The sequence below is a fragment of the Rattus norvegicus genome, chromosome 6, assembly GCF_021556685.1.
Source record: "Rattus norvegicus strain SHRSP/BbbUtx chromosome 6, alternate assembly SHRSP_T2T, whole genome shotgun sequence".
Classification (NCBI taxonomy): Eukaryota; Metazoa; Chordata; class Mammalia; order Rodentia; family Muridae; genus Rattus; species Rattus norvegicus.
Window position 1 is genome coordinate 137,571,226 of NC_141539.1, and position 23,946 is coordinate 137,595,171.

The window sequence follows — 23,946 nt, forward strand, 5'->3', positions numbered from 1 at the left end:
ACTTGGGAGATCCTTCTGCTGTAGCAGATAGGATCCTATTCCCCACCTCATCCTGCCCCAGACCGATGGGTTAATTCCTGCCCAGGCCCCTGCACCTCTATCACTATTTGCTGCTCACCCAGGGACTCAGTGTGTGGTGGTCCATAACCTATGACCTTCCCACTGTCCTGCCTCTGTGGAAGGGACCTCTGCATTCCAGCCAGACAAGGCCGGAGAAAGCTTGGCAGCTAGGCCAGCATAACACAGCAGTGGGAGGAACCAGAAAACAGCCAAGGGCTGATAACACAAAGGTCACCACAATGTTCACTGTGTGTCCAGAGAGGCTACGACTACAGAGCCTCACGGTCTCTGCCCCATGGGTCACCTCCTCCCAGGAAGAAAAACAGCACCATCCCTTCTCCAGTGTTCACTGCCTGTGGCCATACGAGATCTTTATCCTGCATGAGGCCGGTGACTTATTGGTCCATGTCGCTCAGATGACGTAAGACTGTAGTGTAAGAGCAGGGGCGGATGGTCTGGTGCATAAGTCTGGTCATTCCTGCCTTTAGAAGAGAGGCCATGGTTGTTGCTAGGTTCTGCTTGAACCTAGCCCGGGCCTTATCCTTGACAGGATCATGGCTCACAGTGGAATGCAGCCAGCTATAAGCAGACCTGAGGCAGCAAGGCTAGCTCCCCTCCCCAGGATTCCCTGGACAAGTAACTGGAATGATCGGAGGACCCAGAATCCCAATGTCCCTGGAGTAAATTATCTCTCCAGGTAGAGAGCAAGCTGGAGGTGCAGGGATGTGGGTGAGGGGATTGCAATTCGACCATCATTGTCTTCATCTCAGGGCTTTATTGGAGTCAGTCAGCATGCCTACCTCTGTAACTTGGGCCCTGTACTCCCGGGGCAGGACACCATAGAGAGCACGAGGCCTCGGACAGACTAGAAGCCATCTCCAGCTCAAAGCTCTACTGTCTGCCGTCACCCCACCTCTCCACAGCCTCACACATCTGCTCTGCCCTTGATTCCACAGTACAGCTTCTTCACAAGGTTCGCAGCTCTGAAGCTGGCCTGGTATGAACAAATCGTGCCAAGGCAGGCAGGAATTGTGGAGATGACCCATGTGCAGGCCTGGCCTGCAGTCCACTGGGGCCCTGAGGAATGGTACCTCCCAAATCTGGAGCCAGTGGCCTGTCTCGGGGTTGTCGCAATCTCTGTCAAAGGGGAGGCAATCATAGCTCAGCCCTGGCTATCTGTCTGACTCTGTGGTTCAACATGAGGGTCCCGACAGGCAACACGGACCAGCAACAACTGTGCCCTGTATAGAGGTAGGCAGCCCCTTCAGAAGGACTTCTGTGGGGAGCAGCATGACCTACAGGTGACGTGAAGGGCCTCCCTCTTGAGCGCCGCTGACCGGAACCCACCAGGTCCATGCTGGACTGTGCTCCACAGCCGTCCTGCAGAGCATGGTTGCTTCCTCCTTTGTGGACACAGGAGACTGCCAGGTGAGTAAACCAGCTCTGGGGACCCGATCTGAGTGACCTTCCCTGTTAGGATCAAGATATCCAGTGACAAGTGTGGGCAAGGCAAGGAGCCAAGTGGTGGGCAGCAGGATGAAGGCCGTCTGAGCAGAGATGACACAAGTCACCATGGACACTCCCGAGGGTGGCTGTGATTCCCTCGCACAAGGCCTGAGGGGCTTCCCGAAGTGGGAACGGTCACAGATAAACCACAGCTCCTGGTAAAACCAGAATGACATGTGTGTGTATAGGGGGTTGGGGAGCAGCTCAGTTTCAGCCTGGTGCCCCTAGGCTTTGAGAGGCTACACCTGGCCTAGGGCTACAATAACCCTAAGTCCATGCCCTGTCCAAAGCCAGGCCTTCTTTGGGAGGAGCAGGCGAGTGACCTGTTCAAACCTAGATGCTGGAGGGCTGGCCTATGCCCACATAGAAGATGCTGCAGCAGACAGAGCACAGAACCAGGGGCTGCTCCGGGGCCAGCACAGGGCCGAGTCAGCGTGCCACAATCAGACCTAGGCTGATCCGCCCGGTACTTGGCAGCTGACAAGTGACTTGCAGCCTCCTGGGTTCACCTCAGTCTAGGCTCTGCTTAGAGGAAGATCCACCCTGTCCACCTAAGGCTTTCAGGGCCTAGATCAACCCTGCTTCACTTCGAGGCTCCCCCTAACCTCATAACACACCAGGATCACTGTGTGGCTACCACTAAGAGAGTGAGGTGCAACTGAGCTGTGCAGACCTACATCTCTCATGAACAAGGCCGGGGGGGGGGGTATGGGTGGGGCATGAGGCCAGTGCCTGCTCCTGCTCCTCCTGCTCCTCCTGCTCCTCCTGCTCCTGTTCCTGCTCTCCCGTGCTCCTGCTCTCCTGCTCCCACTCCTGTTTCCCCTGCTCCTGCTTCTCCTCTTCCTCCTCTTGCTCCTGCTACTCCTACTGTTCCTGCTCCTCTTCCCTCTTCTCTTCCTCCTCCTCCTCCTCCTGCTCCTGCTCCTACTCCTGCTCCTGTTTCTGCTCCTCCTGCTCCTCCTCCTCCTTCCTCTCCTCCTGCTCCTGCTCCCCCTTCCCCTCCTTCTGCTCCTGCTCCTCCTCCTCCTGCTCCTCCTCCTCCTGCTCTTCTTCCTCCTGCTCCTCCTCCTGCTCCTGCTCCTACTCCTGCTCCTGTTTCTGCTCCTCCTCCTCCTGCTCCTCCTCCTGCTCCTGCTCTTACTCCTGCTCCTTCTCCTCCTCCTGCTCCTCCTTCTCCTGCTCTTCTTCCTCCTGCTCCTCCTCCTCCTGCTCCTGCTCTTACTCCTGCTCCTTCTCCTCCTCCTGCTCCTCCTCCTCCTGCTCCTGCTCCTACTCCTGCTCCTGTTTCTGCTCCTCCTCCTTCTCCTCCTCCTGCTCCTGCTCCTGCTCCTCCTGCTCCTCCTCCCCCTTCCCCTCCTCCTGCTCCTCCTACTCCTACTCCTGCTCCTGTTTCTGCTCCTCCTGCTCCTGCTCCTGCTCCTCCTCCTGCTCCTGCTCCTCCTGCTCCTCCTGCTCCTGCTCCTGATTCTGATCCTGCTCCTGCTCCTGCTCCTGCTCCTGCTCCTGCTCCTGCTCCTGCTCCTGCTCCTGCTCCTGCTCCTGCTCCTGCTCCTGCTCCTGCTCCTGCTCCTGGCCACGTGTGTGTGAATAAAGCCTAGTTGGGAGCCTTCCTGAGAACACTCCCTGTCCCTAAGTCAAGAATGTTTGGTATCTGGAGGGCTTCCAGACTATTCCTGGCTGGAACATGGGATTAGGAACACCAGCCCTTCCAGGGACCCCGCTGCCTTCCTGGCCTACAGGCAGCCTCCCAGGGAGGTGAACAGGGGAGGAGTGTCCACAGTTTCCTGTCTCCCTTCCAGCTGGGAAGAGCAACAGCTCGCAGCAGCCTCTGCCTTCTCTGCACCCCTTGGAGGCCTGTGGTCAAGCTGCTGAGGTGTCTGGGACTAGACTCAACTCTATGGGGGCCACTAGGCTGTGTGCCCAGCAGCCCCTATAGATCCAGCTGACTAAAGGCCAACAGGCTGCAAGCCTTCAAGGCTGCTGAGGCCACTGCCCCCACATCTCTGTAATGGAAACTTCTCAGCTGCTCTGTGCTCAACAGCTCGGGTTCCTGCCCCGTGTGGGGCTCTAAGAGGCGGCAGATCGCAAGACAAGGCAGGTGGGCGAGCACTCGCAGGACACAGGAGCCAGGTGGGGCTGGTCTTGGTGTGTGAGCATGTGTGAGAGTGAGCGTATGTGTTCATGTGCATGGACCATGTGCATGTAAGGAAAGCCTCACAGAGGCTCTGGCTTCCAGCACCCTGGGCCACCTTCAGTGTGTCCAGGGTGTCTCTAGAAGAGGTGGTTTTGCAGCAAGACAGCCAAGAAATCCAGTACTGATCAGACGTGGAGACACCCTGTCCCTCCAGGTCCCCAGCATGGAACAAGTGGAGGGGGTGTAGAGGGGGCAGCCATGGCGCAGTGCCAGCCACTGGCCAGAGCTGAGGAAGGACCCTACCTGGGTGGGGCTGGCAGGGCTGGCAGGGCTGAAATTACTTATGTGCCAGCTGTTGCCCTTGGCACACTGCCCTTCCTCAGACTTCCCAAGACACATCACAGACCGTGGAGGTGCGTGAGGAGGGAATTGGCAGGCTCAGAGGTATAGCCAGCCTAGTGAGTAGGATGTGGCATGGGGGTCACTGTTGACTCCCAGAAACTTCAAGAATCGGGGAGAGGGGCTTTGGACAGACCCTGCCAGGCAGTATAGAAGCTAAACTCCAGAGGATCTCCCGGCTGGGGCTTTGGTGAGATTTGGGATCTAATAAAAAAAATTAAAAAAAAAAAGAGCTCTGGAGTCCCCAGTTCAGGCTGCCAGGGTTGACTTCCGGACAGATCCCTCTCTCTGGCAGCGTGTGCCCCAGCTGTCTGATATGCTCACCTGTCTGGACTAAGGAGTGCAACATCCAAGCTTGGCTCTGACACCTGGCTGGTGGTATTCTTTGCTTGGGTCTGGATTCCCGGAGCCCAGTGCCCCCTTGCTTGCTCCTGGACTAGAGGAACTGGGCCTTGACACCAAGTGAGGACAGCTGCTGGGTTGTTTCCCTGAGTGGAGGGCACAGCCGTAGAGGCCAGCCCCTCCCTAACCAGCATGGGGTAGCCATGACACTCCACAGGCCCCAGGCTCCTGGAACTATTTTCCACCCCTTATCACTCATCTGTCATGATCCAGCCTCTGAGCAAATGCACACTCAAGTTACAGCCCCTGCTGGGGGCCCCTATTGGGGCCAAGGCCTCTGCTCTGGGGCTAGCAGGAGAGGACACCAGGAGGCTTGTCTGTGTCCACTACATGAGCCACAGATGCATCTCTCTGGACACTTGATGGGAGTATAAAAGCCAGAGACCTCACTCTACTTGATGAGGTCACAGAAATAAGGATCCAAGACAGACACAACACACACACCTACACACACACACACATACACACACACCCCACAGACTCACACTCACACACATACACACTACACACACACCAAACGTTCATACATTTGCACTTGCACATTCACATACGCACATACACACACTCACAATACACTCATACACACATTCAGATAACACATACATACACACCACATCACACATACACACACTCACACTCACATACACACTCTCACACTCACATATACACACTCACATACACACGCTCACACTCACACACACCACAGACTCACACTCACACTCACACACACATACACATATATACCACACACACACCAAATGTTCATACCTTTATACTTGCACATTCACATATGCACATACCACACACACTCACAATACACTCACACACACATTCACATCACACATACACGCCAAACATTCATACACACCACATTACACATACACACCACACATATATACATACATACCACATCACACATACACACACTCACATACACACACTCACACATACACACTCACATACACACATTCACACATACACACTCACACATACTCACAATACACACACTCACACTCACATACACACACTCACATACACACATTCACACTCACATTCACACATATATACCTCACATTTACACATGTATACCATATACACATACCACATACACATTCACACACACCCCATGCACGTTCACATACACACCATAGGTAAATATACACACACACAGTTCAGGAACATCCATGTTTGTCCAAACATACCTACCTATACATACACAGCTCACACGCATATGTACTTTCTCACATGCTAGCAGACACAAGCCACACAGTTACATTTACATGCACACATGGGCTCTTCACAGGTCCATACTCACATGATACATGCTCATACAAACATGTGTCCTCTCATATGTCATACAATCCCATGTATGTACACTCACTCAGATGTGCATACACACACACACATACACACACACACACACTGTTATGTGTGTACAAACACACACAGGTCTAGAAAGACTCAGTAGTTAAGAGACTTGTTCTTACAGATATGTTAGTTCCTAGCACCCATGTGGTGGCTCACCGCCATTCATAGGATCTGATTCCCTTTTCTGATCTCAGTAGGTAACCTGCACACACATGGTATGCATACATGCATACAGGCAAAAACTCACACACATAAAATAAAGACAGTTTAAAAACTGTTGAAAAAGAAAAAAAAGCACTTACATATACTGTCTTACAATCCCTCAGCAGACCCTGGCCACAGAGGCCCACAGAGCTAGAGCAAATACGGGAGGAGCAGCAAATACAGGAGGAGCCACCACTCCTCCCTTCTACTTCCTTCTCTTTCTGCTCCGTGTAGCCTGCCCCTTCTCTACCCTACTGCAATAAAACCTGGTGCTCCCTTCTGAAGTAATTGAGATGTGCAAATGCATCCAGGCAGACATTGTTAACAGGGCCTCAGCCACCTGCTGTATTTACACCCGCTGAGCAGAAGACTGGCTGTTCTGTTATCCTCTGTGGAAGACAGTATAGAGGCCACTGGGTTAACCTTCAAAAGCAGTCATTTTGGGGGAGTCCTCCTTGGAGTCAGGGCAAGCGCCTTACTCTGGTCTCCTCTCAGTCTTCAAGGGTAAAGCCTGTGGAAAGTCTGTGGGAGGCAGAGCCATGTCCCTTGAAACTAGCATTTAGCCCCATTTCAAGGGGGTAGTGATGCCCACTAAGAGCTCCAGGCCAGAGACCTGAGAGAATCTGGGTGTGAGAGAAGGAAGACATTTGCCCCATAGTGTCCCTTCGAGCTGGGGAAGGACGGGGACCAGCCCTGGAGGATACCTACTTTCCCTCTGACCTCTATGTCTGTACATAGGAAGGAGGATGGTGGTCTCATACCTGGCTCCCATGCCCAGACTCCAATCAGGGTCTGCACCCAGAACAGTACAGGAGGGCCCAAGGCATGGCTGAAGCTGTGGACTGGTGTGGGGGAGTGGAGGAGGGAAAGAGCCATTGCTCTGCAGGCAAAGGAGACACCACTTCACCCAAATGGGAGCTGAAAGAGGGGAGAGAGGTGGATTCGGAGATGAGGTGTAGAGAGAGGGAGATCCAGACAGGGAGACTGGCAGAGAGACAGAGGCCAAGAGTTATGCACCTACACAGAGATGGTCAGAGTCAGATAGGACCAGAGATACAGAGGGAAAGACAGAGGACAGAGACAAATGGATTGGGCTATACCATGCCCCATCCTTCCCAACACAAAGGCCAACTAGAGGCAACACACCTTCCAGAAAAGCCCCTGCCGTCATCGGCTCCCCGTGTCTCGGCTGTGAGGGCTTATCATACTGACAGAAGTGTTTGCTGCAGCCTTATCAGCAATCTCAGAGCGCTACAAACTCCCGCAATAAACTGCAACCTTCCTGAGTAGCCCACAAGAGTGGGTGGGTGGCTGTAAATCTCAGAGCATCAGCCCAAAGGAATATTACACAGCCATCAAAGGTGGTGATTATGAAGATGACGCCTGCAGAGGAAATTGCTGACAGTAAGCTTTGGAGCTGGCAGGGTACGGGATTTATCTGCACTGTGAGTCCTACAAAGAGAGGCTGGTGTCTACAGGTCTGGGAGAAAGATGCAGGCTAAGGAAGCCAGCCTGGCTTCCGGGGAGGAATTTTCTCATCCTTTTATCTTTATCTCTGCGTGTATGGCTTGCCCAATAAATAACGCCTTTCTTATCAGAGGACCATGTCCCAGTAGATGAGGTCTGCAGCTCCAGTCTCTCACCCTAATCCCCACCCACGGACACGCCATCCAACCAGAGAGAATGAGGGGACCACGTGGGGCTCACAGCCTCCCAGGACCGAGAGGGTAAGGCCACACGGCCAGTCGGCCGGCAACTGTAACTTTGAAGACATGGGCTGCTTCTGGGAGTGGGGAGAGAGGCAGGGGCCAGAAGGACAGACAGGATCCCTGTCCTTGTTCTTAAGTTATCCCCTGTCCCCTGTCCCTTGTCCCTGGAGCTCCAGGATATGGCCTGGGGCTGGTTGCAAGGCAGGGAAGTGGCCCCATTTTGAAGGGTTTGGTCTTGCCAAAGCACAGGGTGTGGCACAACACAGCCAAGGTAACAGGAGGATGACAGAAGTATGGAGCCAGGCTCTGTTCTTTTTTTTTTTTTCCGGGGCTGGGGACCGAACCCAGGACCTTGCGCTTCCTAGGCAAGCGCTCTACCACTGAGCCAAATCCCCCGCCCCCAGGCTCTGTTCTGCACCAGGCCAGGCCACAGTATGGAAGGACAGAGATATGACAATCAGACTGAAGAAGTTGGAGGGACAGCGGAGGATACTGGGTAGAAAGGGGGTGGGGGGTGGAGTCATGGGTAACTATGGAGATGGTAGCTTAGGAATGAGATGTCAATAATAAGAAAGATGCAGACACAGCCGTGGAGGCTGGAAACAGCTCAGTCCAGGAGTAAGCAAGAAGACAGAACAGGGGAGAGATTCAAGGAGCAAGAGAGGGGCTCCAAATAGGAGGGAGCCCAGACCTATGACACTGAGGCTCTGATGACCCTAACCTTGCTGCCAAGCCAAGGACGAGGCAATGATATACCAGGCTAACCCTAGCACATGCAGCCATGGGTGGAGCAGGGCAGACCCCCGGGGCTTCTCATCAAGCTCTGCACAGTCTGGTGCCCCGCCAGAGGCAACTTAAAAATGGCCCTGGCTTCTTCCCTGTGCTTTGTCCCCACCAACAGCCCGCTGTCCCAAGTTGGAGATGAAGACCTTGAAGTTCACAGAAGCTGACGCCTCAGGGTAATTGGAGCTGGGTAGGAAGGTACCCCCTTGGGCATGTAGCATGTGCCCACTGCCTTCCTCCACCTGCCGGTCACCCTGAAGTGCAACCTCAGTGAAGGGAGGGGAGATTCACACAGAATAGGCTCTAATTTGCAGGTTGACTGTAGCCATCGACCAGCTCTGGTTGCTAGCTTGGCCCGGAGCCCCACTGGAGGGAATCAACACACTTCGATCCCTAAACCGAGGACCCTTCCCTAAGTCCCAGGTTCCCCATCACAAACCCCTACTGGGGTCTGAAGAGTAGCCAGGCATCTGAGCTAATGTAGAGAAGTTGAGGGGAGCAGAGAGGTATATTTCCCCTCCGCTGAGGCTGCAAGGCCAGGTCTACGCTGCCTGGCAACCCCTGCCCAAGGGACTGTGTCAGAGGCCAAGTGTGTCTCCAGCCAAGCACATTGTGGAGCTCTATACCCAGTCCTTGCCGTCCATGTTCCCTGGCCACTAGGCCCTGTGGCCTCTGAACAGTATTCCCAGGGGTCGGTTGGTGTGGTTGTGTACAGGCTGTCTTGAGTTGCTGGGGTTATCTTTGGCTGTCATCATCCCTCTGCATGTGGAGAACTTCCCTCAGAAGCCCCAGGACTTCAGGGTGACAGAGCCTGTGACACAGCATGGGTCTCCTAGGTACTAAGGTCATTCCTGGTGCAGGCTTCAGTCCATGGAGCAGCAGTGTAGGACTTGAGAGGTCGATGACTGCTCCTCTTTGCTCCTCTGCAGCAGGTCCCCTGCATGAAGCCCAGAGGAGCCTGCAGACACCGCAGTCCAGGATGCCAGTCTCGAGCAGGAAGGACTCACAGCCATCTGTTCCCCATCCCCACCCTAGGATGATGACAGGAAGTGCCCTCCCTCTATCCTAAGACCCAGACGGCAAGAATGTGGGTGCCCTGGGGGTGAGCCACAGAGAAATCAAAGGCACGTGCGGTTCCGAGAGCCCCTGGAGGTGGCTGTCCACTGTAAGAGGGGCGAGGGGGTTTGGTGAGGGTCTGGGTAGGGAAGGTGGGCAGATGCCCTTGTAACTATGGCATAATCCGGGGCCATCTACTCCTTATTCTGTCTTCCCAGACAGAGCCCCAGTACACCTGTAGATGGGTTCATGGGGTTGGGCCACGGTCAGTGGGACAGCAGCCAACAGAGGAGACTGTGGTTGTGGCCTCTCCATCACTGCCCTCTAGGGAGAGGCCAGGTTCCGGGATCTCATTTCCCAGTCAGACCAGCAAGACTTGTCTTGGTACCTTTGCATGGTGGTGTGAGAGAGCTCATTTCCTGACTGTGATCTGTGATCTCCTTCCCCAGACATTGCCCGCAAGGACAGGACAGCTGCCATCAAGGGTGAGTTCTGAGGAGGAGCCCCTGTCAGTCAATAGGTCCTGGGCCTCCACTCCACAAGGCAGACCCAGACCCAGCCTTAGCAAACCCCTGTCCCCGAATCCCAGCCTCCCTAGACCCTGACTCAGGCTCCCCTGATTGTCCTAGAAGTGATCCCATACCTACAGGGCCATCCTCCGGGTTCCTCACATGTGGGTGGGCAGGAGCACCCCTAAACGGGTGCCATCTTCCTCAGGCAGGTGAGGACGAGAGTCCCTGTCACATGGACCCCATGAGACTCACCCCAGGACCCCAACTGACCATTACCTTGATGGCCAACTACAAGTTGACCATCTACAGCCAGACAACTCAAGCCTCCCTCCGCGTCAGCCCCACCAGCAGAGGGTGCACTTTGCAGGGCCTCAATGGGGGGGAGGGGCTGCTGGACTGACCTGTCACCCTCCTACAGTCCCCCGCCGTGCAGCTCCTCACGGTGGCTCTCCGCTCCAGCCAGCATTCTGCGGTGGCTCCTTGTTCCTGTGGCTGATTCTGTGTGTTCTGCTTGGAGTGGTGCTGGGCCTGTACTGTGGCCGGGCCAAATATGTCACAGGAGCCCTGGAGGACCTCTGGGCTCAGCTCCTCGTCCTGACCTCACACTTGTGGCGTGCGGTCCTTGCCTGTTGGCACTGCCTCCTGCAGCTCTGACAAGTGGCTGAATGGTGATTCCACCTCTGGAGAGAGCACTGGAGGTTGATGCTGTTGGGGGCCTGGAGTGGTTTGTGGGGGGATCGTGCATGGTGGGGGGGGCGGGCAGGCACTAAGGCTAACCCCAGGACAGAGCTCTGCTAGCCTGACAAACCCAGGTACTCCAAGGGGCCGCTGTAAAGGTTTAAGTGGGGAAAGAGGAGAACACTCTGGCTTGGTGCTTTGGGCAGCTCCTGTCTGGTCAGTACAGGCTGGGATCTTGGGATTTTAAGACTGAATCAGAGAAAGAATTCAACCATCATAGCTGAGGATTCCTATGCTCCTGCCCAGTCCTCTGTCTTGGGAGCCACAGCCTGGATGTCACCGTGCATAGCTCTTTGAGGGTGAGCATTCCCTGCCTCTGAGGCGCATTTGGGAAGGCAAGCCCCAACCTTCAGGAGGCAGGGCCTCAGGAGCCTCCCTCTGCAGTTCCTGGAGCCTGTGAGAATCGTGTTTCTAGTCTCTGAGCCCAGCTCTGAATTCCTCGACTTCAGGCCAAGACCCGTCAGGGGTCACTGTGGTGTGGGAACAGAGTCCAGCCCTGAACACAGTTGCTCTCATAACAGAAGTGTGGCACCAAGGTCCTACCTTCCAGGGCCACACACAAGCCCAAAGCCGTCAGGCCTGCCCACCAGCTGCGGGACCTGTGAGTCTTCCTCTGTAAACACCGGCAAAGGGAAGCAGGCACCGGGCAACAGCTTTGGGACATCCTAGACCTGCCTGGAGGGAGAGCCCTGAGCACAGCAAGGAGGCCCAGTCAGGCACCAGGATGATCCATCAGGGGGACCCTGCACCACCCTGGAACAAACAAATGCAAGGTTTGGGAGCCATGGTGAGACTTGGGATTGTCCTCCTAAGGTGCCCCTCTACTTAAGTGGGCAGACAGAGACCCCGTATTAAAATGCCTGCGGCCTCTTCAACCTCACGGTTATTACAAGATGAGCGGAGTGAGACACTTGTTGAGGAATCCCTCCAGGTCCAAGTACGTTAATCTAGCTACCAGAGCACACAGGTCCCTTGCAGCTTTGATTCACGAGAAGTTGGGGGACCCACCATGCCTCCAGGATCACATCCTCCCCAACAAGACATGCCAAGATTCCCAGATCACTGAGGTGCAACCTGCCCCTCTCTGGACTTCAGTGTCCCATACAGTGGTCTCCAGCTACAAAATTTGGAGGCACGGTAGGGGAGAGCCCAGTGGAGAGAGAAACCATGCTTCCAGATGTGGTCTAAAACAGACCAGCCTGGAAAGCCACGCACAGGGATTGGCCATCATCATGGTTACTGTTTCCTGAACCAATCCAGCTACCCCAGGACCTGCCCCACTCATCCTGCCCTGGTCAAAGACAGGCTCCTTATTGGCTTGTATTCCAGATACGGAAACAGACAGACCTCCAGACCACTCTTCCTTCCCTGCTCCTGAGGGTGGATGCCCTTCAGGAGGGGGACTGGTCACCCCATGTTTTACAACGGAGAGCCAAGGCTTCCCTCTTCCATAGCAAGCATTTGCTGCAAAGGCCACAGAAAAGGTGTGCCCTGCTCGCTCTGTAGGGGCCCCAGCTAGTTCTGGGTTCCCCTTTGCTTTACTTCATTCTTACAGTGCGAACACAGCACAGCTAGGCAGAGTCTGCCATGGCTACATCTCCAGCCTTGTTTTTGTCTTAGAAAAAATGTTCAAAGACACACACAGAGATACACGTGCCCCAGAGGTGTCACCAAACCCCATCCTTATGCCTGGAGTGGGGGTGTGTAGGAACTGTGGAGGGGGGCAGCCACAAGAGTCGAACTCCTTACAATGCACAGGCATGAAGGACCACCCCGGGAGCCCTGGAATCAAACAGACTGTTCAAATCCTAAACAAACAGCCAAAGCCTGAGAGCCAGTGGGTAGGGGGTGGAGACTGGAGGTGGGGGCCTGGAGCAGACCGACTGGATAACAAAGACACAGACACCTCATCCACACAGCATCTCAGATGTTTTGTCTTTATTTTAGTTTGACTTGAGGATCAGACACATGGAGGTATAGGGCTCATCACTGTCAGCCTCACCAGGAAGACTGAAACCAGGGCTTCCCTGTAGCAAGCTGCAAAGGAACAGAGGCATCTTGCAGGCCACCTGGGGACGGCTCTGCAGCTCCTGCCTGCCTCTTGCCATCCATCCCATGAAACCTCTCTTGGACACACATCCCTGCCCATGGTTACGGCCAACAGGTCCTGCCAATACTCCTAGGCCAGAGACCCTTCCCCAGGAGACCCTGGAACATCAACATCTCGGGGACAAGTCTAGGTGACCGAAGGTCTCTAAACCGGACCAGTTCCCAGACTAACTCTCCAGAATCCATGAGAGGCACGGGCAAGGGCAGACCCACGCCTGAGGCAGAGTCTAAGTCCCAGAGGCCCCATCTAGCCTCCAGTTCCTTCAGGTCCTAGATGGCTACAACCTTAGTAGGTGCCAATCCTGGAGAGACAAAGGAGGAGTCTCAAGTCTAGACAGTGTCCCAATGTCCCATAGATTAGGGCTTGTCTGGGCGTCTGGAGAAGAGACCAGGTCAGTTTGGAGACCTCAAAACCCTCCTCCAGCACCCAGATCCTCTGCTGGGAGTTCAGTCAGCCCTCAGAGAAGCCTGGAGTGTCAGTCAGCCTGATGCTGGCCTTCCCAGATAGGCGCCCCTTGCACGCTGACCATCTTTGCCTGCTTTAATTTTTAGGGCCCAACCGGCCCCCCAACACATACACACACACACACACACACACACACACACACACACACACACACACACACACACACACTCACACTCCTCACAGTGAATTGGAAGTTAGTGCCTTCCCTCTGAAAACACACCAGCCACTGGTAGAAAGTGGACTTGGACACAGGTCAGGATCACCTTGCTTGGAAATAGGAGACGGCATTGGAGTACAACCTCAGGCTAAAGCCAGGAACACTGAATGCACTCACTGAGATCCAGATGGGCTGGGCCTCTCCTGCCATGGGGCTTTACCCTTCCAATACAGACAACCATGCCACCTAGAAAGCCTCCAAGGGAGGAGGGTGGAACTCTCCCACTACAGCCAAGCAGCCCCAGATGTCCTCTCAGAGCAGGGAGAGGAGCCCAGTCCAGGGTCCTACATTCCTACCAGGATCATCCACCTGCTGCCTTCTGGGGACCACGGCTGAATGCCGTAGGATGGGAAGACAGCCCCTATGGGAGGGGCAGGGACTTGGGTGTGCTGGAGCCTGTGGTGGTGCCAACCTGGCATTGTCACCTCTGTTCTGCAGTCACACTGCCATCCACACACATGCTCACATACATGCATATATATGGACGAACGATCACACAAGAGAAGGAGTACGCATCACGCTAACTAAGGCCAGAACTAGAAGCCAGAAGCCACTCCCAAGTCTCTGGGTCTCTGCCCCCATCGCTGTCAGGATCTCCAGGGAAATACAGGTTCTCTGCTCACGGTGGGTGGGGCCAAGAGACACATGCAGAGCCGTGTTGGCCAGCCTGGGGGGCTTGGAGGTCCCAGGCCCCCCTCATGCAGGCCTCAGGAAAGGGAGTCAGCCTAGATGACAGCACTCTTCTCCCCCTGGAAGGAGGTGCGGGAGGCTGGTCTGGCCAACAGAAGCTCCTTCTCGTGAACCAGGCTGTCCAACAGGTCCTCCTGGCGGTAGTTGTGATAAACCTTCAGGAAAGCCAGAGTGGTGATCGCCAGCCAGGCCAGCCAGGAGGCCCACAGTCCAAACTGCACGGAAGACAGAGCAGCGTCAGGGGGGCGGGGCTCATTGCCCAGTGTGCTCAGTACCCACCTCCTCGCTCTACCTCTGCAGGGAAGGGAACACTAAGGCGGGAGGAGGAGGCAGGGACCTGGGAGCCCGTGCACACCCACATTTGACTCATCTCCTGTGGTAATAGTTACGTCCTACACCCACAAGAACCCAGCTTTGTGCAGAGGCTTGGGGTACTCGGCCATTCTCACCTGAACTGGTGAGGTTCCTGGAGGAGGAGCAGTAACTGGGTGGAGCTCTCCTCCCACCATGACCCTGGGCTCTAAGGAATGCCTATAGATCAGGGAGCCCCTCTAGTCAGGGGAAGAAATTGACCTTTATCTGCCATTTCCAAACAGCTGAAGGAGAAACAATGTAATCAACTCCGGGTCTGCCTGCATCAAACCAATTCTCATTTGAGCGTGCTGGTCCTCAGACTGCGCATGCCTCTGTCTAATTAGTCCAAATTAGTCCTAAAGCATCTTAAGCTAAACTTGGCGTGAAGGTATATTTGACCGTTTCAGCTCATCTCTGCAAATAACTTTTGGACTTCCAAGGGCGTTAGCAGTGACAAGAATCATCTCAGCCTAGCTTTCCACAAACCAGGGCCTCCACAAGCCAGCATGGAGCATGGAAGGGCGTTGTGGAGGGTGAAAGCCACAGGAAAGGGACAGGTGTCCATGCCCTGCCTAGGTGCCCCTACCCTGCACCACCTCTGCTTGGGGCACAAATGAAAAGTCAGGGGACAGGAAAATCCTAAAGCTTTCCCAGGGTCCTAGAGATCCCCAAATTCACATGCAAGGTAGAGCAACCTGAGGCTGGGATCCCCCTAGGATAGACCCAGCCACCCAGAACTTTGCATTCTCTAGCTCCTGAGCTCACTCCTCAGGTCTGCCTATGCCTTCTCTTATCCCCTGCCTCCCCTAATCCCTGCCCATACAAGTCCTGCTCAGAGACCCCACTCTCCCACCTGCCCTAGGATTTCTTCTCTGCTCCTATAGCCTGCACGGCCCCACCATATCTGAGTCTGTTTCCTTGGGATCCAGAGTCTGTTCTATCTGTCAAGTCTCATCCCAATCCCCAATACAGCCATTCTCTTCCTGCCCGCGACAGACCCCACCTACTTGCCCGAGACCACGCCCATACGCCTGAGACCACGCCTACCTGGGCAATTGCAAACTGATGGTAGAAGGCAGAGTTGTCCACGTTCAGCTCCAAGTCCGTTTCCTGGAACTCCTCGCAGCTAAAATAGCATGGAGCCAAGTGGCTAGTGACTTGCGAGCCCCTGAGCCCCAGAGCCCCTGAATCAAAAGTCAGCAGAGTATCTGGCTAGGGATTCCCCTAAACAGTGAGTGGTGTCTTAGATCAACCTGATACAAGCTAAAGTCATGAGAGGAGACAACCCCAATTGAGAAAATGCTCCCATAAGGCCAGGCTGCAGACAGTCTGTAAGACATTTTCTTAATTAATGATTGGTGGGAAATAGCCCAGCCCATTGTGGGCGGGGCCACCCAAAGCAGGCTCAGCAGATCACCAAGAGCAAGCCAACAAGCAGCATCCCTCCAGGAGCCTCTGCGTCAGGTCCTGCCTTCAGGTTCCTGCCCTGCTTGAGTTCGCGTCTTGACTTTCCATGATGGTGAACTGTGATATTGAAGTGTAAGCTGAATAAACTTTTTCCTCCCCAAGCTGCTTTGGTCATGGTGTTTCATTACAGCGATCATAACCCTAAGACAGTGGGGGCAGTCCCCAAAAGGACAGATGTCTCTAAGAGCTCCACTGGGGGTCAGCTTTGACCTCTCACTGGGTGGAGCAAGACAGACTTCAAAGAAGAGGAGCTGCAGGCCTTTGCAACTGGCCCTGAGCACAAGGGTGAGCCTCAGCCATCTTGTCACTGTCTGTCTGGCACTCTGCTCTGTCTAGTCAGTCCTTCAGTTCCCAGTCCGAGATGGCCGCGATGCCCCTGAGGCACACTGCAAAATGTCCCTGCATAAGTCTCCACTCACCAACCACAAACTAATTTCAGTGCTACACAGTGGAGTTAGCTTCAGAGGGAGCTGCAGCCAGCTAGTGAGCCAGGCGGTCAATTGCACAGTTCCACCTGGCTCCTCTTGACCTGCAGGGACCTTCCATATGTGATGCTGTAGAGCTACTAGACCAATGAGGTGCCTGACGTTGAGTGGGCGGGTCTTAAGGACAAGGCAACCGGCGTGGGGGTGGGGCACGGGGGTTGGGGGTGGGGCACGGGGGTTGGGGGTGGGGCACGGGTGCACAAAGCCTAAGATTCGGAATGGGATTCAGGAAGAAAAACATCTCGGGACCCAGGTAAGGGGAGGGTCTTGTAGGTAGCAGATGAAGCAGGGACAAGGCATACCTGTGAGGTGCAGAGCCCTTCTCAGTGATGGTGTCACACCACATAGTGAAGCCCACACTCACGATGGTGCTGGCAATGAAGACTAGGAAGACCACAAAGGCACTGACCAGGAGGTTCAGGAAGGCGTAGAAGAAGGAGCTGCAGTGGAGTCAAGAGACGGACGCTGAGGGAGACATCCAAAGTTTGTCCCCAAACAGCTCCCCTTGAAACAGGGATGGGAGATGACCAGGTTTTCTAGTGAGCACCTAGGGCACTGATGGGACTGAATGGGGCTCAAAGGGCTGCTTCTGTCTCCTCTGCTGCCATCCCTGCAAACATTCCGACGCTGAGCAGCCCATCCTGCTCTCTCATAGACTGGGAGTTGGGAACTTGCCACCATGATGTAGTGGGGAATCGGGGCCAAGTCAAGAACCCAAGATCATGAGTCCAAAAGCCTAGGAGCCAGCGTTCACAGTAAGACCACTATACACTCTCCTAAGACCACCTACTTTCTTAGTCACTCTATGTCACAGCTAGAATCTGGGTCCCTCAAATACACAGGTCGAAACTCCAAACTCCACGGTGTGAGCACCAGGCCCTCTAAGCCCATGTAGAGAAGGGTACAAGCAAGAGAAGACCCCTCTCCCTTACCCTCGGCTGCCTGACTCCAGGTCACACATTAACCCAGCCCCACTTCCCTACCCAGAGAAAGAGGGTATGTAAGAAACCTCACAGAGTCACCAAACAGTAGGAGGTCCTTAGCAGAGAGCAGAGCAACCAGTTAAGGACCCTGACCACCTCCAGCCTGGGGTGGGTTGAACACCAGGGCCAGGCCAATTGTGCTCAGACACTTGACGTAGTGACAAAAGTGGATTCAGGGTGAGCAACTGACAGAGAGGTCTTAAAAACAAACAAGCAGCCACAAAACAGTGGGTGCTGTGACCTAACAGCCACCTACGCTGCTGGTGGGCTTGTTCACCTATGCGTTCATTCCCCAAGCCTTCTTGGTCCCATGGCAGCCCTGAGCTGAACACAAGGCATAGGAACAGTGTAACCCTGATGCTCATGGTAAATAAGATAAGAGTAACTCAGGTCACTTCTGCCCAACCCGCCACAAGTGATACCCAGCTGTCCTGGGATCACACAGGGATGCCTATGAAGCCACAGAGCCTTGGGTGACCATTAGGCTGACATGGGTAGTCACAGCATGAAGGGCAGTCAAGGAGTGGTACCCTAATGAAGCTACACAACCCAGGGAAGGGGCCTTGGGATGCTTCCCCTGCCTGTGAGCAGCTATGTGCACCTCCCACTTACCCTGAGCCTGTCTCTGGCCCCACATGGCACTCACGGCAGTCCTGGCCCTGCCCACCCAGCACCTTCACTGGTTTTCCTTTTAGCTCCCCTCTGTCCTTACCCTGAGAGTGACCCAGGGACCAGAGCAGGACCTGATATCCTCAGCTCTTATGTGGACCGGGGAAGGGAGTTGACGCTGTCCTCCTCCAGCATGGACAAGGGCAAGGACCCACTTTGCTCCAGGTAGGGACAGGGAAATGGAAAAAGGTCATATCCCCATTCTCCCGAGGACTGTCTCAGACTAGCACATCCCTTCCGATCCTCCCCACAGGATCCCTAGGTCCCCTGGCCAGGAGTGGTGACAAGGACACTGTGGTCCTGTGACGACTGTGGGACATTTTGTTGATCAAGGATTGATATGGGGAGCCCAGCCTGCTCTGGACAGTTCTACCCCTGGGCAGGTGATCCTGGGTTATATAAAACAGCAGACTGAGCAGACCCTGGGGAGCAAGCCAGTAAGTGGCATTCCTCCATGGCCTTTGCCCAGTCTCTGCCTCCATGCTCCAGCCTTTGCTTCCCTTCATGATGGATGGCTAAATTCTGTGAATGAAACCTGCCCCTCTGAGCCTCGCTTTCTCCCTGAGTCGAGTTCTAAGAGACCCTCCCATGGATCACTGAGAAAGCAGGGACGACTCAGGTCGGTGACGGCTTGTGAACATGGAGCCCATGTATCCTGGAGTGCTCGCTGACCACCCATACTGTTGCAGGAGAGACCTGGGCTGAGAAGGACCTGCTGGCCTCCCAGCCCCTCACTGATCTCACCTGCAGCTGTAAACAGGTACGAAGTTGACATATAGTCACCCAGAGCCCATTCCGGCTATGTTGTCCCCACCACGGAAAAGAGGGTGATCAAGGGCAGCCACAACCAAGTTCCCTTGGGCAGAGGCAAGAGCACAGGACTCTCCGGGTATAGAATTCTATCTCATGGGACAGCTAACTGAAGATTTGGGACAGAGCCCCTTGTAGGGGACATCTGTCCCTCCCTCTGCTGGACAGCCTCCTGCAGTTGCCTCCCACCACTGGCCACAGTGCAGACAGCAAAGTGAGACCTGCCACAACCTAGCATCACATCCTGTCCTTCTCTAAGGGCGGCAGGGCAGCGTTCTGAGATCTCTAGATAGGTAGTGTGGGGCAGAAACACTTTGCAGCATCTGGCCAGAATCCCTTCAGAGGAGGGAGTCCTTGTAGCCCACGCCCTGAAGTGAGGCTGATGCAGCAGATCTGAGATACAAGGGAACTCTGGTCCTAGCTGAAAGTCCACTAACCTGGGTCACCACCAGGCAGAAGTCTCCAGTTCTTGATTTATTATTGTGTTTTGTTTTGTTTTCCTGTGTTTCGTTTGGTTGATTGGATTTTTTTTTTATTTGTTTATTTGTCTGATTTTTTTTTTTGTTTTGGTTTTGGTTTTTAATGTAATATGCCGGGCCTTCCAGACCCTTGAAGAACTTGTGCCCAGAGCCACACCTGGGTCCTGTTTCCTGGGTTTGGCATGCCACCCTCCCCTGTCCCTGAACACACACTCCAAGGACAGGCTGACTCAGAAGAGTGAGTGGAAAGGCGCAGCACACACAGGGTTAACCCATCTTCCTCTCCTTGCATCTCAGGGTGCCCAGCCTTGGATGTGCTGTCTCCATGGCGACAGCTATCCTGGGAAGCCCTGGGAGCAATTTGAAGGCTGAGCGACAGGTGTGAGCAGGCAGATGGGTTATGCTAACCAGCGCTCACTATTCAGTCAGTCCCTCTCACAGACGCTCACAACCAACCCCAGCCCAAAGAGCTGCTCTTGGGTGAAGCCTTAGGCACAGGGCTCACCCGGGCTCTCTCATCCCTCTGAAGGATGTCCCGGAAACTAGAGGTGTCAGGGATCATTCACTGAAATGATATACCCCCTTCTACAATGTTGTCCTGGACTCTGCCTCTCTGCACCTTGATGCCTCAGCGGCCAGAGCCGGCTTAGCATGGCAGACATACCCTGTGTATGGAAGGGATGGTTCCTCTGCCACAGTATACGGCCCGTGGGTTCAGCACTAACCACGAGGTCCATGAGAGGCTACAGGGTAGCACTTTGCCCCACAACTGACTGGAAGCCACCTCAGTGACCTCTGGGGTTGGCACCTAATCTTACAATCAGGGAATGCCTGTAACATAACCAGATAAGCCCTGTAAGTCCCAGGACTAGCAAGTCTGGTATCCCCCACAGGGTGGATATCCAGTGGCCTTGCAGGCCCTTGTCTACCACATGAGCTCACTATAAACGCCTGCCCTGCCCCTTTGAGATTCCCTCTGATGGCCGAACACTTGCTCACTTGGCCTCTGCCATCTGACTGGCAATTGTGCTGAAATCACTCTTTTCCATAAGGGCATCTTACCGGTTGCTGGCCTCTGCAGACCCAACCGTCCCGGGGGGAACTGAAGAGCTGACTCAACTCTTAGCTATGAGTGAAAAGTTAGAATAGGGCCAGCTGTGCAGCCACAAAATTGCAAACCTCACGGTCCAGACACTTTTCTGTCCCTCGTCATTGTGTGGTGACTCCTGCACCCCAGGCTCCATGCTTGGCCTGCAGACAGAGACTCAGGTGTGCCCGAACTGGCCTCATGCCCCTGGGCATGATGGGTATCACAGCCAGGGGTGGCTCAGCAGAGCTGTGCCCCAGTCCCACAGCCTGGGCTCTGGTAAGCACTGGCAGCACAGTTGGCTGACTGCCACCTGGATCATACAGAGGTCAGGGTGAAGGACAGCGGCCAGGCAGTCACACGGCCCTTGCCTGGTAGCCAAGCAGGACAATCTATGTCCCTGGAAAAGACAAGGCTAAACATAGCCATGTGCTTCTAGAAGCCTGAGCAGAGGTCATGCGTAGTTAGAAACAGGGGAGCACCAAGAAAGGAAACATGGGATAAGAGAGCCCAGTCGTTCCACAAGACAGGGTGCCAGACCTGGCCTCTAGTGTGGACTCGAGACCATGCTAGATCTCCTCCAAGTATTACAATGTGTCAAGTCACCTACAGTCTGCTAAATCCTGCCACAGGCTTTGACTGAGTATGTGATGGAGGCCATCTTACCCTCTTCACCTCTATGTTTGGCAGCCAGAGCCTGTTTACCACAGCAGACATGCCCTATATATGTATATACATCAGTCAGCCTGAATCATTTCTCAGAAGGGCAAGCACATCAAAGGAGCCCTGGGTAGCTGGAAACTCCAGGCCTCTCGATGCTGGTATGGCCTGGGTCTGCAGCCTAACAGTCTACCCTGTGTAAGCAAGATTCCCACCTGTAAGCTCAGGGTCTCTTCATGTCCCCGTCTGGTGCCCCAGCCTCTGGTGGCCCCATACACAGACCACACATAGAGAGCTGTCCTTGGGTCTACCTAGCTAGACCATGTCTACCATGAGGCTACCTCTCTTGCAGGAAAGTCCAGGAAGCCAGAGGAGTCAAATCAGGCTATCTTCCCACTGACCACTGCCACCAATCTGCACTCAGTGAGATGACTCCCGCTTTAGGGACAAGAGCTCTCAAATTCATCTGCACAACCAAAGAAGGCTCCTGAAGAGGGAGAAGGCTCTGTCCTACAGCTGACATGGATTCACCCTAGAAAGAACTTCATCCTCTCAGCCAAGAGTTTGGTCCACATCACCTGGAGGCTCTAAGGATCATTCCTGGCTTCCAATAGACTCCCATCGGAACCTTACCACAGTGAGTTGAACTGTATCTCTTCAGAGCCACATCCAAGTTCTAACCTTGCTACCTGTGAACATGGTTGTCTGATCTCTCAGGAAAAGCAGGGTCAGAAACTGGCAGGAGGCTATTCAAGGATAGAGGCAGAGACTGGAATACACAGGAGTCTGAGGTCGGCAGGAATAGAAGTGTAAGAAAGACCTCTAGTTCTAACTCTAAGGACACTTTGATTCTGGACTCTGGGCCTCTAGCATGGTGAGAACGTTAACTGTTTCAAGTCCCTCACCTGTGGTACTAGCAAGAGTCCCCTTCACCCAGCCTCCTGCACCCTTGCATTCTCAGAGACCCTTGTTCATTACCCACCTCCTTGCAAGGGGTGAGGAGCTACTAAAAACATGGATGGGGTAGAAGATAGGTTGGGGAGCACTAGATATAGGAATTCCTTCTCCATTGCAGGAGCACTGTCACTCCCGGACCCAGGAAGCCTCAGCCAGGGAGAGGATGGGCTCTAGGTTGTTGCTGGCTAAGGACACCAGGTGTCCACATTCCACTGACTTCAGCCAAGTGACAAAGTACAGAGAACACAAAGTAGACACACAAACACACACACACACACACACACAGAGAGAGAGAGAAAGAGAGAGAAAGAGACAGACAGGCAGGCAGACAGACAGTACACACACACATAAAGACACACAGACACACAGACAGACACACACAGAAACAGACACACGCACACAAACACACAGAGAGAGACAGACACACAGTACACGCACATACATACAGACACACACACAGACACACAGAGAGAAACAGACAAACAGACACACACACACACACACACACACACACACACAAACACTGTCCATGCCTCCAGCCAAGGCCTGAGTGTCAGGGGAGAGCTTAAGGAGCGCTCCAGACATCCTCTGCCATATTTTCCCAAGAGGGGCAGCAAGAATAGAAAACTGCCCACTCTTTCCCAAGTGTAGTCCCGTCCTCTACCCACAGGAAAGGGGTGCAGGGCTGCAAATGGTCCCAGGTCCCATGGAGTATGGCCTAGCTGAGCCGGAGAGCCCAGGCATACAGCCATGACAGTGCAACATCTGTGCTCCAAGGGGTCAGGACTGGGAACCTGGAGTGATGTTCACTCTGGGAACAGAAAGAGGTCATGTGAGTCGGACAGACAGCCTCATAGCCCTGGGCCTGTGTGTAAACAAAGGGCCAGCTGCTTGGAAGTGATGAGGCTGAGAGTGTTGACACGTGCAGGCCTCTGCAGCAGGAGAGGTGAAGGGACTCATGGCCTCTGGAGAGGAGGGCCTGATGGGTGCCAGGAACCGTGTGAGTGTTGATTCTGTCTGCGCTGGGCTGTTGAAAGGCCTAAACTTACCCCTCGTGTCCCTTGCAGAGGAAGAAGAGTGTGCGCCATGCGTGCGCAGCGGCCAGCAGCAGTGACAGGAGGCTGGCGAGCAGGCTGAAGCGGCAGGCAGCCGGTGGGCCCCACTCCTGCACCGTGAAGCGCTCCCGCCCCTGCATCGTCAGGTTGGCACTCAGCCACATACCCTCGGTAAAGAGTAGGCAGCGACCACGAAAGTCGTGGCCATTCTCGGACAATGGCACCACCACCACGAAGCTGAACAAGAAGGCCAAAAAGTAGCAGACGCACTGCGCGAAGAGGAAATTGTTGAGCGCCATGGTGGTGCCAGGATGAGAGGAGCCGCCGAGAAGGCCACCGGTCGGAGATGCGACCACTCCAGGAGCCGGGCCGCGAGTCTCCGGCGCCGCGCAGGCCTGGCCCGAGCAGCGTGGGAGGCTGCGCAGTGACGGCGCCCGCGGGTCTCTCGCGTTGCGCGCAGACGCGTGCGCACCGGCCGAGCGTGGGGCGCGCCTGCGGTCAGCACCGCGGACAGCACCCGCCGCTGCAGGGTCGGTAGACCAACTGAGAACTACACTGGATAAGGCCAGACTACGTTGATGGAGAGG

At 54.6% G+C, this 23,946-nt stretch overlaps 2 protein-coding genes and 1 pseudogene across 4 annotated transcripts; 2 read left to right on the forward strand and 1 right to left on the reverse strand.

The window, feature by feature from the left end:
- Nucleotides 1–1,230: 1,230 nt before the first annotated feature.
- Nucleotides 1,231–16,275, forward strand: C6h14orf180 (similar to human chromosome 14 open reading frame 180). 3 transcript variants are annotated; one of them, XM_087554797.1, is made up of 6 exons: nucleotides 1,231–1,488; nucleotides 3,608–3,696; nucleotides 7,672–7,800; nucleotides 9,601–9,730; nucleotides 10,071–10,106; nucleotides 10,552–16,275. In XM_087554797.1, exons 3-6 carry the CDS (start codon nucleotides 7,690–7,692, stop codon nucleotides 10,785–10,787), a joined length of 513 nt encoding a protein of 170 aa, XP_087410923.1. In that variant the 5' UTR covers nucleotides 1,231–1,488; nucleotides 3,608–3,696; nucleotides 7,672–7,689; the 3' UTR covers nucleotides 10,788–16,275.
- LOC148005489 (uncharacterized) lies at nucleotides 3,959–5,835 on the forward strand (annotated as a pseudogene).
- On the reverse strand, nucleotides 12,795–23,769 carry Tmem179 (transmembrane protein 179). Its single transcript, NM_001126280.1, is given in 4 exon segments — nucleotides 12,795–14,568; nucleotides 15,755–15,833; nucleotides 16,962–17,099; nucleotides 23,354–23,769. Coding segments are annotated over 4 exon segments (702 nt in total). The 5' UTR covers nucleotides 23,659–23,769; the 3' UTR covers nucleotides 12,795–14,388.
- Between the last annotated feature and the right edge of the window lie 177 nt (nucleotides 23,770–23,946).

Bases quoted from the DNA above. Each gene is read 5' to 3' on its own strand.
- C6h14orf180 (XM_087554797.1), top strand. From the start codon at position 7,690: ATGAGGTCTGCAGCTCCAGTCTCTCACCCTAATCCCCACCCACGGACA. The intron at 9,731-10,070 runs GTAAGAGGGGCG...CTCCTTCCCCAG, and splicing joins CCTGGAGGTGGCTGTCCACT to ACATTGCCCGCAAGGACAGG. The intron at 10,107-10,551 runs GTGAGTTCTGAG...ACCCTCCTACAG, and splicing joins CAGGACAGCTGCCATCAAGG to TCCCCCGCCGTGCAGCTCCT.